The sequence below is a fragment of the Diadema antillarum genome, unplaced genomic scaffold, assembly GCF_040938485.1.
Source record: "Diadema antillarum isolate AM-2024a unplaced genomic scaffold, OU_Dant_1.0 scf00000087, whole genome shotgun sequence".
Classification (NCBI taxonomy): domain Eukaryota; kingdom Metazoa; phylum Echinodermata; class Echinoidea; order Diadematoida; family Diadematidae; genus Diadema; species Diadema antillarum.
In genome coordinates, this window is record NW_027270976.1 from 2,132,501 (window position 1) to 2,146,101 (window position 13,601).

Genomic DNA, 13,601 nt, shown 5'->3' on the forward strand with positions numbered 1-13,601 from the left:
CCCTCTTATTGGTCAGTCTGTCATTGTCGTTGATGTGACCGGTCTGGTCCCCTTGTGTCCTCCAAGGAGGTGAACTGTATGGAACTATGGACAGGGTGTGACACAGCAAAGCAACGACAAGTTTTAGTATCATCGAGAAATCAAAAGGTAAAATGCCTTCTTTTGATCCTTTAGATTACTCTGCACATGGGTACGTTTCATTCAGTGTCACAGCCATTATACCAGATAAGTCTGTATACTTGTGCGTTATTCCACCGAAAATGAATATACTGTATTATACAGAAGTGGGAAGTACTACACGTTTCAACCGGCATTTCCTGATGGCTCCAACCTATATTGGACTACATTCAACATTCATCACGACACTCTCACTCGATCAGAGACAAGGAAAACATCGAGTTACAAGCTGTAGAATTGATTTCATACTCAGTGACTGAAGGTGACCATATAGCGCATGTCCCCTGCAGACGGAGAGGGATTGTGAACTCAAATAAACACGGATAACACTCAACAGATTCCAGAAAGAAAGTGATGCATATTTCCATTATCATTTTAGAGCAGAGTTAACAGTCTTTTCATTTGGCTTGATATTTTCACTTTTTCATTCCGTATTCTCATCTCCTGACCAGCACTTTATGTACTAGTGCACTTTTCATGATAATAAAACTTTGTGGAATGCTCTTTATATCTTTTATATCGTTGTATGTACATAGTACGTGCTGATGTCACAAAATGTTATGGTCTTCGGTGGCGGCATTGCAACTTTAAAAATTCATATCACTTTTCAGCGGATTGTCCGATTTTTACTCAAACTTCACATTGCGGTAGTTGCTTCATTCACTCAGACCAGATGTACAGGGCGTCCAACAAAGAAAGAAACTAAAACAAAGGCTTATTATGCAGAAGAAGTGGGGTGTATGCATGATTGAGAAAAGAAAAATGTTCATAAAATTTGAACTTAAATGCTCTTTCAAATTATGCATTCGGAAAACCCAATTAGTCAAGTATCTTTGAGTATCATGACTTTTAAATGTTTAATGTCAAAAACCTCTTGCTACAACACACACCAGAAAAAATAAAGAGAAGCATGGATACCTCTTATTTCCAGAAAAAAAAATCATACAACAAAGGCTTTTTGGCTTTTGACTTAGACTTTGAGCTCATCAGAGAAAGAAAGAGGTAGACAATTCCTAGCTTATCTATTCTTCAAAGTATTGTGAAAAGAGTTGTTACATATAGTGGATTATGAGCTGCGCCCATAACAACATGACCACCTGCATGCCTTGTCATGGCAAAGTCCACATGTCAGCGACGGAACGCCTCATGCATGGCAGGGTTGTCACGCAAAACTTTGCAAGATTCTGAATGTTGATTTTTAATAACACACCCTATATAGAGATTTGGTGAAATAAGGCTTTGCTTAAGGCTTCTGATTATTTTAAAACTTAAGATGTGCCCACCTCTTTCTTTTCCTGATGTGTTCAGTGTCAAAGCCACTGAACTTAACAGTGTGATAGCAAATGGTTTTTGACATTAAATTTTCAAAGTTATGTACAAACATTGAAGCATACAGGACCTAGAGTATCAACATAAACCATGATAATATAATTTATGGAATCTTTAATTCCATTGCAAGTCATAATATGTAAACTAAATCATTTGCTTGCTCAATCAAGTGTAATAATACAGTAACATATAGCTATGTATGTATATGCCATAATATATATATATATATATATATATATATGTATATGTATATATATATATATATATATATATATACATATACATATATATATATATGTATACATTGTACTAAATGTCCGTCTTCCATCTCTGACAAAATCTGTACCAATAATTGCAAGAAAGATTGACACTATTGTGATATTAATGATGCTAATACAATGGTAAAACGGTATATATGAAAATCATATGAAAATACATGTAGTCCGCATCGTAGAATGTGCAAGTTATGTTAAGTCAAATAAAATATGACGAACTACATAATGTGACTAACATGTCTGACAGTATATAGCGATAGGATTATGTTGGAAAACGTTGATACTATAACTCGCACCACGTTACATCCTTTTGCTTGCCCTCTAATACGCGCAGGTGAAAATTTCGGTTATACATCATTTCGTTATTTCGATGGTTCATTAATCCGAAATGAAATGAGGTTCGTAATTCCAAAGTTTCATGTAAGTATACACACCTTTGTCAATTTCGGAAAACGAACCTTCTTAATTTTCGGAGTAACAAACCTTCGGATAACGATCCTTTTTTTTTTCATTTTCGGATTATCGAGTCTTTTTATGGGAATAACGAATGCTTCGGAACAAAGAACCTCGGAATATACACCACAAACATTCGGATTAACGAACCCTCTTTCATTTTCAAATTAACGAACATCTATGTATAAGGAATTTTGTGTTTTGGGTTAACGAACCTTCGGAGTAACGAACGGTTTTTCATTTTCGCATTAACGAGCCTTCGGAGCAACGAACACCACCCAAAATTTGTAGGTCATCTACAGCCTTAATCATAGGGAGTGGCAAGCAGACCCATCCCTTTATGCTCCAAAGCAAAGCTTCATCGAATATCATTCCGTTCAATGTTCAATTATTTTATGAGGAAAATAACAAAAGGCCGTATCTCCCCCAATTGTTTGCAGAGTTGAAAGGTAACTAGATCAAAGCTTTACTTACTGTACAAAGTTGGGTTTACCCTTGCTCGATCTCGAAGTTTGACATTTATCAACACCTTTGGAATCAAACAGCATATGAGATTTTTTACTCTTGGTTCGCACCCAAAGCTTGCTTCAGTTGGTATATGTTTTGATATGTTTTTTTTTTCTTTTGCAAACTTTGATAATTATGTAAAGTTCAAGGGCGTGTGTGCCCGAGATAAAAAAAACCCATACAATTAACCTTTCAACCACATAATCAGGGGCGGATCTAGCTTTTTATAAAGGGGGGGGGGGGGGGGGAGGGTGTGGGAGAGGGGTGTCCCCCGTCCCACAGTAGGGAGAATTTTTGAAAATCTGTGTGTGAAAATGGCGTTTTCTTGCATCTAAAACACCACTATTTTTGGTAGAGAGGTCATTGCCAAATTAAAAATTGCAAGTTTTAAAAAAAAAGATAAGATTAAAACAAAAAATGGTCCCCGGATTTTTTTTTATTTTTTTTTTTTTTTTTTTGGGGGGGGGGGGGGTTGCAACCCCCCCCCCCCCCTCTAGATCCGCTCTAGATAATGTTATCGAATCCTTCATGAACTATAGGGGGCGTTTCTTTGTTGAAATTCATCCCCCTAAATATAGCAATAAGTAACAATTGGCAATGGGGGTTTTGAAAGCACAACCAATAAATACACTCATTCTATGAACACAGCTGGTGTATCTTAGGAAGACGCTAGGAAAGTTATATATTTAGTCCGAAACTAAGAAACATTTTCCAAGAAGTGATTTACTGGAATCCGAAATTTTTTCTTTGTGCTACATCAATACAAAATAAAAGTATCATGACGAAACTACTGATAGTTTTAGCAATTTTCATCATCTTCAGTGTCGCTCCGGCGATTTCCGACGATCCAGAGTTCGTGTATCCGGACGTGTTCAACGATCCCGTCAGGGACGCCCTTCTCTACGGGACTTTTCCCGAGGGCTTCGCCTGGAGCTCTGCGACGTCGTCGTACCAGATCGAAGGTGCTTGGGACGCTGATGGTAAAGGGGAGAACATATGGGATACATACACCCATGAAGGCGGGAATGTCTACAACAATGACACTGGTGATGTCGCCTGCAACAGTTACGAAAAGTAAGCTGCATGCTTTGATAGTTGTTTTCCCAGTGACACTCACTCAAATCTGTCGGTAACAACCTGCTTACCACAATACCAGATTACAGCAGAACTGTACGCTCTGGCGTTGACTTTGTTAATATGAGTTACGTTGAAAACAAGAAAGGAAGCCGGTACGAGTTTCAAATATATCGAAGAAAGTTCAGAAATTTTGAAGTTAACATTTATTTTTCCGCGTGAAGCAACGGAATCGGTCAAATCACACCTATTTAGACAAAAGGTTGTACCTCACCTCCCCGTTTGTAGATATACAGCTTTCATTAAAGTCCTTTCCTCGATGAATCAGCTATATACTAAAAACCTTTTTGATTTCTTGAAAAAAACAATTAACATGCAGATGTATGATAAACAATCCCTATCAGTCTCTAATTCATGTCGTCTATTATAGTCAGTCATGACGTTGATATAAATGTATAAACGTGAACGGTTCCTCTTTTTCGCTGGCATGCTAACCCTCACCATTGAAGCTTGTACTTAATGGTCCACTACTTTTCCTCATTTATATATCAATGACATTCAAATGTCCTAAAAAATATTGCAGTTTATAATATTAGTTGATGATTCCAATATGTTTCACTCCCATTTCAACCCTTCTGAACGGAAATAAATACCATAAACCATACCATACCATATTACAAATTAGACAATAAACTTACTCAAGTAAGTGATTGGATGAAAGATAACAACACGTTACTTATGACTCAATTTTGGCTAATTACTTGTTTTTAGTAATACCTAAACTGTCCTTCCCAGCCCAATATTGTTAGATGATATTCCCATAACGAAAGTCACTTCAACTAAATTCCTCGGCGTCTCTTTAGACAATAAAGTTTCTTAAAATGTTCGTATCGATTTTGTAAAATGGTTTCCGTAGTAAGCCTATACAGGAAAAATAGCTCAACTCAAATATGTTTTACCAAGAGAAAAGTTCTAAATGCTTTATTCCACGTCAATCTGTCGATATCTAAATCATGGTATTTCAACATTTCTTAACAAGTTCTTATTACTTCAGAAAAAGATTCTTTGAATACTCACCCACACTATACCACTCATGTTCACACTATAATGATTTATTTATTGATTACTGATACCAGATGCAACTCTGTCAATTTATGTACAACCCCCATGGCAATAATCTTCAGCATTCCACTCAGTGTTTGTTCTTAACAATTCAATACATAAAAAGACACAAGACAGTTCAGTTGTATCCACCTATCCTTATATCGAACACATTTTTTTTCTTCCAAAAACTCTTGTTCGGGCTGAAATTAAATGTTCAGTAAGTCTTGGCACATAATTATAGATTCAAGTTGATATAAGTGGTTATTGAAACATTGAATACAACGGACTACTAGTACCTTGAATTCAAGTCCAACGACTTCCTACATTCCTCTTTTGTGAGTTTCTTTTTTGATAGATAGTCTGTATTGTAATGTACTTAAATGTTGAATTCCATGTCGGTTACCTCGTCACATATCCCATTTCATTTTTGTCCTGCGTTGTTGGCTTTATTTCTTCTGGTTTTTAAGAATAATTCTATATTTGAGTTCGTGTATATGTAACAGTGTGTGTGTGTGTGTGTGTGTGTGTGTGTGTGTGTGTGTGTGATTTCGTCCCATTGCTTTATTTGGACCTCTTCCTCCTTTCACTCCTGAATCTGAGTGCCCATTCGCTTACTTTGATAAGTATGGAAATGCTTTAAATTATCACTACACACACACACACACACACACACATGCATATATATATGATATATATAAATTATGTATATATTTCTCTTTTTGCCAAGGGAACTTTCTAATTCTAGAAGTTTTCCTTTTCTTTTCTTTTCTTTTTGCCAGTTTTCTCCATTCCTTAAAATTTAGTAATATCTTAACTCGTGCGTTGATTTCTCGAAGTTCAAAGTAGTTGTATCATGACTGTGTATGTATTGTTTTAGTGTGCAAATGTTTGATATTCAATTCATGTGCATATCTATATTTATTGTACTATCTCAATAAGTCTTTTACCTGCTTGCACAAATAATCATTGTTACTTTGTAATAATTTGTATCATTCAGATATGGAAAATGAGTGAATCTTATGAAATGAATCAAATTTATATTCAACTGACGGTTAAAACGCACCATCTATGAGTCATACATATAAGACGAAGAAAGTTGATGCTGGAAATGAAAGATTCATGTCAGCCAGTCATGGTTGGAGTAACCACTTTCACTTTGTCACACACATTGCATTACAGGTATGCAGAGGACGTGGCTGCAATGACAGCGATGGGACTCAAATACTATCGATTCTCGATCTCCTGGGCGAGAATCTTGCCCGATGGAACCATCGACAACGTCAACGAATTAGGCATCTTGTATTACAACAACGTCATCAACGAACTCGTCCTACACGGGATCACACCAATGGTGACGCTCTACCACTGGGATCTCCCTCAGGCCCTGCAAGACCACGGAGGATGGGACAACGAGACTATCATTGACCACTTCAACGATTACGCCAACCTGTGCTTCGAGAGGTTCGGTGACCGTGTGAAATTCTGGATCACCTTCAACGAGCCTTGGATCGTCTCGCTGCTGGGTTACGGCGAGGGTACGAACGCCCCTGGAATCAAAGATATGGCTTCCACGGTCTACAGGGTGTCTCATAATCTCATCAAGTCTCATGCTAAAGCCTATCACACCTACAATGACACATACAGGAGCTTGCAGGTTAGATTTGTATTCTGACTTCAGTCACCCATCCATCCTACATCAGGAAAAAAAAAGCAAGTCATATAACAACCAGTGGCAGAATAACAACTTGACAAATAACGTCTTGTTTGTTTGTTTGTTTGTTTGCTTTTGTTTTTTTTTAATCAGGCCACAATACCAACTGCAATGATTACCAGCCATATCAAACATGTGACATTCCCCCCAAAAAACCTTGATATCCACTTTGTGCATGTAACAACCACGTATCGGCATCTTAGAACTCATGATCTATTTTCTCTTTACAGAATGGTTCAATTGGCATTACCCTTAATTCAAACCATGCTGAGCCGTGGAATAAAAGTAACCCGTCCGACGTTGAGGCCGCTGATCGCAACCTCCAGTTCAACCTCGGCTGGTATGCTCACCCGATCTTCATCAACGGAGATTACCCCGAGGTGATGAAAGACAAGATCAGTAGAAAGAGTACCGCCCAGGGCTACAGCCAGTCTCGCTTGCCTGAATTCACCGAGGATGAGAAAGCCCAAATCAAGGGGACTAGCGACTTCTTTGGCCTCAATCACTACACATCTAATTATGCCGTGGACAACGGAGAAAACCTCAATAGCAATCCGAGCTATTGGGAGGATTCAGACGTCGGAACGTGGCAGGATGCTGCCTGGCCCTCGTCGGGTTCATCATGGCTCGCGGTGTGTCCCTGGGGAATTCGCAACCTGCTGAAATGGATCCACGACGAATACCATATGCCCATCTACGTCACCGAGAACGGCGTGTCGACCGCCGACGTCTACGAGCTGGACGACGTGAGCAGACAGAAGTTCTTCCGTGCCTACATCAACGAGGTCTTGAAAGGTTTGTTCAGTGATTGCAAAGTCAATGTTATTAACTGCAATTACATTATGTATTTCTGAATTCGAATGTTTTATGATGCATTTAATGATAAGATCTGTAGTCTTGCACAGTCATGATAAGTGGCCGGGCCAATAATTCGAAGGAGCGAAGTGATCTACTAGTTTTCCTCCAAACTGACTTTAACATTATTACTACGGACATAACTTGCTTGACCGGGCATCAAAACTAGAATGGCTTTCGCTGTCACAGTCACAGAAAAACAACAAATCAAAACAAAGCGAAAAAAAAAACCACCAACCAACAAAGACAGACGTAGCCACATCAAGGCCATTGAATTTGTAGGAAAAAGGCATATGATAAAATGTATTGTGAAACAAAGTTATTTTCTATATCCTCCCTTGATATCATACCATTTAGCCATCAATATTGATGGAGCTGACGTCAGGGGGTACACTGCCTGGTCGCTCCTGGATAACTTTGAGTGGGCAGCGGGTTACAGCGAACGTTTTGGAATGCACTACATCAACTTCTCCGATCCGGACCTCACCAGGCAAGCCAAACAGTCGGCAATCATGTACAGCGAGATCGTCGCTCAGAACGGATTCGTGCCCGAAAACCAGGGCTCGACTCCGTCCATGGAGACTGTTATCATGACTTCATCAGGGGGCGGTACTCCGCCCACGGAGCCTCCTGTCACGACTACGTCATCTGGGGACGTGACTCCGCCCACGGATCCTCCTGTCGACATGACTACATCAGGGGACGTGACTCCACCCATGGAAACCACTGATGTCATGACTACATCAGGGGGCGTGACTGTCAGGGCGTCACTTTTCAGTAGTGTACTTTTACTACTTCTTGCGCTCTTTTGAGTCACATTTAATCTATAAAAAGGGCTGTTAATCGAAAGTGACTGCACTGTAGAGATAAACGACATAGAAACGTAAAAGATTTTGTCAAAGCATGCTGGATGTAGCACATCCACGGTCATAGTGATAGGTGTACAGGCTTTGGCAATGGTTACAGTCATTAAAAATCGGCAATTCAAATCTGACCAGTGATCGTGACAAATCATGGCTTAAATTTGTATGTACATGAACACGTGTTTCCTGTGTATTCTGTAAGTTGTTTAGGCTCGTCTGGTACGAAATAGATAATGACTAGATTTACTGTGTGTTACGCAATAGCAAATAAAAGATAATCAATAAATGAATAATGGCTGAAAATACATAATTAGTAATATACACGTATACATCAGTCGTAAATACATGGGTATATATTTTTATGCATGAAATAAACAGCAGACATACACCATGTGTATACATGACTGTAAACATGTATACCAATAGGCCTATATAATGCATGATACTATGTTTACATTTTTTTGAACTTATAGACAATAAACTTTGAATGATATCAGGCAGACGAATTTAAGCAGAATTCCTTGTTTTTATTTCTGTATCATACAGAACTGTATTCATTTTGTGCTTTTCCATTTAAGACCATGCAAATTAGGAGTTATTGCAAGATAAAGGCAAAACCTACATAATAGCTAATAATGAAATAAAGAAGAGAATTGGAGCGAAGGAATTGTTTGTGTATATGTGTGTGTGTGGCATACCGTCTCCCTTTCGACCACGGGTGTCCTCTTGATGCAATTTAACAGCTTGCATTGCTTTTCCCGCCAAAATTGAGACAAAAATAATGATGGCTTTCCCAGTCAAATGAATGGATTGAAAGGCTGTTGTAAATTTGATGGCTCATGGTATTGTTGAGACGCACACATCCTAACTTCCTCTTATCTCTAGATGAGAGATTTGGAATTTCTTAGAATTGTGTTTTCAACTAAAGTAACTCCATACCCCTTCAGAGGATGAGCCCAGATGTTAGAGGTTTGCAGTTTACATAACCCCATTCTTTTGTTCTAAAAAATGCACTCCTTGCAGTGGATGCACTCTATGGTACATCCAACTTAATTCATGGCTATCGTGTGTCTTAACATTGGAGTTGAGACACGCCCATCATGAATATCCAGCCCCCCCCCCCTCCCGTGTGATTTGGGATTCATTAGCCCCTATCCGATAATGAGGCCAAATGTGACATTCTTTGTAAAACTGCAGCATTGTTCCGCATGCACCCTGTGATATTTGGTCTCTAAGGAATTTTCTAACAATGTATAGCAAATTCTCGCACTTATAAGTGAAGTGCTAATGCGCTTTTATCTCGTGTCATATACCCTCTCCTCCTTGCATTTACAAATGAGTTGAAAGTACGCTTTTATCTTATGTCATTACCCTTCTTTTTTGTATTTACAAGTGAAGTGAAAAAACACACTTTCATCTTATGCCATCACCCTTTGCCATGACGCCTGTATTTGTTATTATGTGTCAATCCCTTCTGTTCATTTATCGTGAAAACATTCCCTGGATCCCTTGAACTAAAGTAATTTATGTAAAGTACATAATTATCCCACACTGGTTTGCTCCGGTTTGTAGAGTACCAAAAGAGTCTGTAAACATACAGAGAGGTTTTATTACCAATACCCAATCTGTCCTTCCCGTTCTATCCTGCCACCGCGATTCTTTGGCTATACCTTAGAAGTTGCATACTGTTTGTCATACAGTGCAATGCACAAGGTTTTAATGTGTTCCGTAAATATTGAGCACTATAAATGTACATTATTTTGTAGTAATGGAAGTTTTGAAATGTTTTTGAAACATTATAATACGCTCTGGACCTTAAAACTACTCCAGATGTTTTATGTATTCAACACACAGGTGACGTGCCTTGTACTAAATATCACGCGAATGTCTATTGTGTATCGTCTAACCGTGGTACTTTGTTAGTTTTCTTTTCCTTTTTTATCCTTCTCCTCCTCTTCTTTTCTTCTTCTCTCTCTTCCTGCTACCACAGATCCGTCTTGCAGACAAGTGCACAATAAATTGTCCCACTTGTAAATTCAAAAGCCTTTATTCATACTGTTCATTATACTCATAGCCACCAGGTGGCAGATTTCGGGTGTCTCGCTGGGACAGTGTGAGGTTTCCGGGGGTCCCTCGGGAATTATCATTTCCTTTGTCTACAGCCTTATTCTCATTTTGTTCCTATAACCTGAAGTCATGAGGTACAATTTTGCACTATCCTGTTTGATACCTGTATTTTTTCCCCTTTCTTGTGCGGATATTACTTCCCATGTTCATAGTATACATGTTGTCTATTTCAAAATGCATTTTATGTGCACTGTATAGTTCTTCTCCCCTTTCACTTATATGTTGGCTTACACTTAGTCTCAACAATGTTGATGTCACACGATAGGGACGCTAGCTTCCGGCTCTATGCCGCCCTCTCTCGCTTACACTGGCGTTCCCTCTGATTTCCTGCACACATGGTATACTGCATAAAAGTGTACTCTTTGCATCCTCAGCATACCGTCCAGTACATATCTCTGTTACCTTTCTGTCTGATGGCCATTATTATAAAACGTTTTCGCCTCATTGATTACATTGTTATATTGTACAATTCTTGATTACCATGTACAATACTTTAATCCTAAATCTTGAACTCATTTGTTTTTTGGATGTTAAATATGAATGTAATTATTTTTTTCTTTTTTTTTCTTTCATTAATCGTTCCGAAATGTTATATCCGAAACTCAAGAAAGATGTATTTAAACCTCCTTACATATTCTCTTATGCAGTTAAATTGTCGTGTTATCATTGAAGGATTATTATTCATTACAATTTTATTTCATCTAATGTTTCCCCATCGTATTTTCCGTATCTGGCGGGAGCCCTCCCCCAAACACACTACAACATGGCTTTGTTATCCCACCGTCTTCGCTCTAGCATATCGGCATATCGGCTTGCCTCTCACAATCCTCTTTATCCTTTCCAATGCATGTATGTCTTCTCGGAAGCCCACTGAGACACTGGATTTATTCTTGTTATTGTGTTGTGTGTGTTCTAGGTCCTTTTCTGTCGATTCTTCTCAATGCTCTTACTTACCTCATTCTTCCCCTTCTCGTTTCACGTTCTACGTCTCCTCAGCGATCTTCTGCTTATCATGATTTTGACGTCACCCATGTTCGTAACTTACTCCAGTGTCTTGCCACATTACGGCGACTGGGTATTTTTTTTTGTATTGTCCACTCGTTCATTACATCCTAGTCTCGTTGATGACGCAGACTTTAAAAGATTCGTCTTGTATTCGTAATTATGGCTAATTTTTTGAATGCTCCATTTTATTCCTTATCGAACGATGATTTTTTTGAATTGTTTAGGGACACAGGCTTAGACTCTGACCCAGTGAGTGGGTCAACCAGTATACGAACCACCCCTTACGATAATTTTGTTACCGATAGCCTGAACACTGCTGCAAATGAATTGCCTTTTGATTTTAGTAATGATCATATCACCCAAAATAAGTTGTGCAATTATATTACAGTGAATCAATACAAAAATATAATTCAGAACTTTTCTGAGGATACATTTTCTTTTTTGCATCTAAATATAAGGAGTTTGAATAAACATTTTGATGATTTAAAATTTTTATTAGAATCTGATGCAAGTCAGTCGCTATCCGTTATCGGATTAAGTGAGACATGGTTAGCTTCCAATGCAGAAAATTATTTCGCAATCGAGGGTTATAATTTATTTGTTAACAATAGGTCTGATAAGAATGGAGGGGGGGTTGCATTGTATGTAGCACGTTCCTATGATACTATTATTCATGAAGATATCTCTAGAATGGACAATATTGTTGAATCTTTGTTTATAGAAATTTTCATCCCAGGATGTAGAAATCTTATGGTAGGCGTTATATACAGACCCCCTAATTCAAATTCTAATGATTTTTTATATAGATTATTTTTCAGATCTGGCTAATTCACACGTTTTTAAAAATAAGGATTGCTTTTTACTCGGCGATTTTAATATTGATTTGCTGAAGTCTGAGCATGATAATATCTCTAGTGAGTTTCTCCATACACTTCTGTCCTCGTCTTTTCTTCCGCTTATTTCTAAACCCACACGTGTTACAGATCGCTCTGCCACCCTCATTGACAACTTGTTTTGTAATATTTTACCCCTCCCCGATTCTTTTATAATTCTTTCAGATATGACCGATCATTTTCCAATAATGACTTGTTTTACACCTAAAACACCAGCTAATACTAAACCTGTTTCATCTTTTTTGTTCAGACGTAGAGTTTCACCTGAAAAGTTAGCAAGTTTTGATGCGGCTCTCGAGAATGCTGACTGGTCAGGAGTATTTGGCAGCGATGACGTTAATATATCTTTTCATAATTTTATGGAAATTTTCAATCATCATTTAGATGATGTAATTCCAAAACAAAGAAATAGAACCGAGTATAAAAAAACACCCAGGTTACCTTGGATTTCAAGATCAATTCTTCGTTCAATTAATAGGAAAAATCGTTTGTATTATAAGTACAAAATTGAAAAAACTGAGCGATCGAAGAATAGATATACATCATACAAAAATACTTTGACAATGATTTTACGTTCTGAAAAGAAAATATATTATTCTAAGCAATTATCGAGATATAAGTTTGATATGAAAAATACCTGGAAAGTTTTAAAACAGGCCATGAATGTTCCGAGTAAAAACTCTGACATTGATAGAGTTAAAGTGAATGATGAATTGATTAATGATCCCCTTTATATTGCAAATATTTTTAATACTTATTTTTCAAAAATAGGCGGAAATTATGCTCATAATATTCCTGCAACAGAGACTCATTTTACTGAATTTTTAGGTCATCGTAACTCTGATTCCATATTTTTCACACCAACTAACAGATTTGAAATTATTGATATAGTTTCCTCTTTTGAAAATAAACGTAGTTCTGGTTATGATGAGATAGATAATTTTGTACTTAAGGGTGTTATTTCCTAGGTTGCTGATCCACTTGCTCATATATTCAATTTGTCAATTCTTAACGGTGTGTTTCCCGATAAAATGAAATTAGCTAAAGTAATCCCAATATTTAAGGCAGGTGATAAGTTTGAAATCAGCAATTATCGCCCAATTTCATTATTATCGTCATTTTCCAAGGTCTTAGAAAAACTCATTTATAAGAGAATGATTAATTTTTTGAAGGCACATGAGGTTATTACGAATTATCAGTTTGGTTTTCGCGAGAAACATAGTACTAC

At 37.7% G+C, this 13,601-nt stretch overlaps 1 protein-coding gene across 1 annotated transcript; it reads left to right on the plus strand.

The window, feature by feature from the left end:
* The first annotated feature begins 3,519 nt into the window (after nt 1-3,519).
* LOC139718047 (cytosolic beta-glucosidase-like) lies at nt 3,520-8,297 on the plus strand. Its single transcript, XM_071629535.1, has 4 exons — nt 3,520-3,815; nt 6,099-6,573; nt 6,861-7,425; nt 7,843-8,297. Exons 1-4 carry the CDS (start codon nt 3,520-3,522, stop codon nt 8,295-8,297), a joined length of 1,791 nt encoding a protein of 596 aa, XP_071485636.1.
* The last annotated feature ends 5,304 nt before the right edge of the window (nt 8,298-13,601 follow it).

What these genes read in the sequence shown, in the direction of transcription:
- LOC139718047 (XM_071629535.1), top strand. Translation starts at nt 3,520, where the DNA reads ATGACGAAACTACTGATAGTTTTAGCAATTTTCATCATCTTCAGTGTC. An exon ending in ACACATACAGGAGCTTGCAG is followed by an intron (nt 6,574 to 6,860) that starts GTTAGATTTGTA and finishes TTCTCTTTACAG; the next exon opens with AATGGTTCAATTGGCATTAC. An exon ending in CATCAACGAGGTCTTGAAAG is followed by an intron (nt 7,426 to 7,842) that starts GTTTGTTCAGTG and finishes CATACCATTTAG; the next exon opens with CCATCAATATTGATGGAGCT.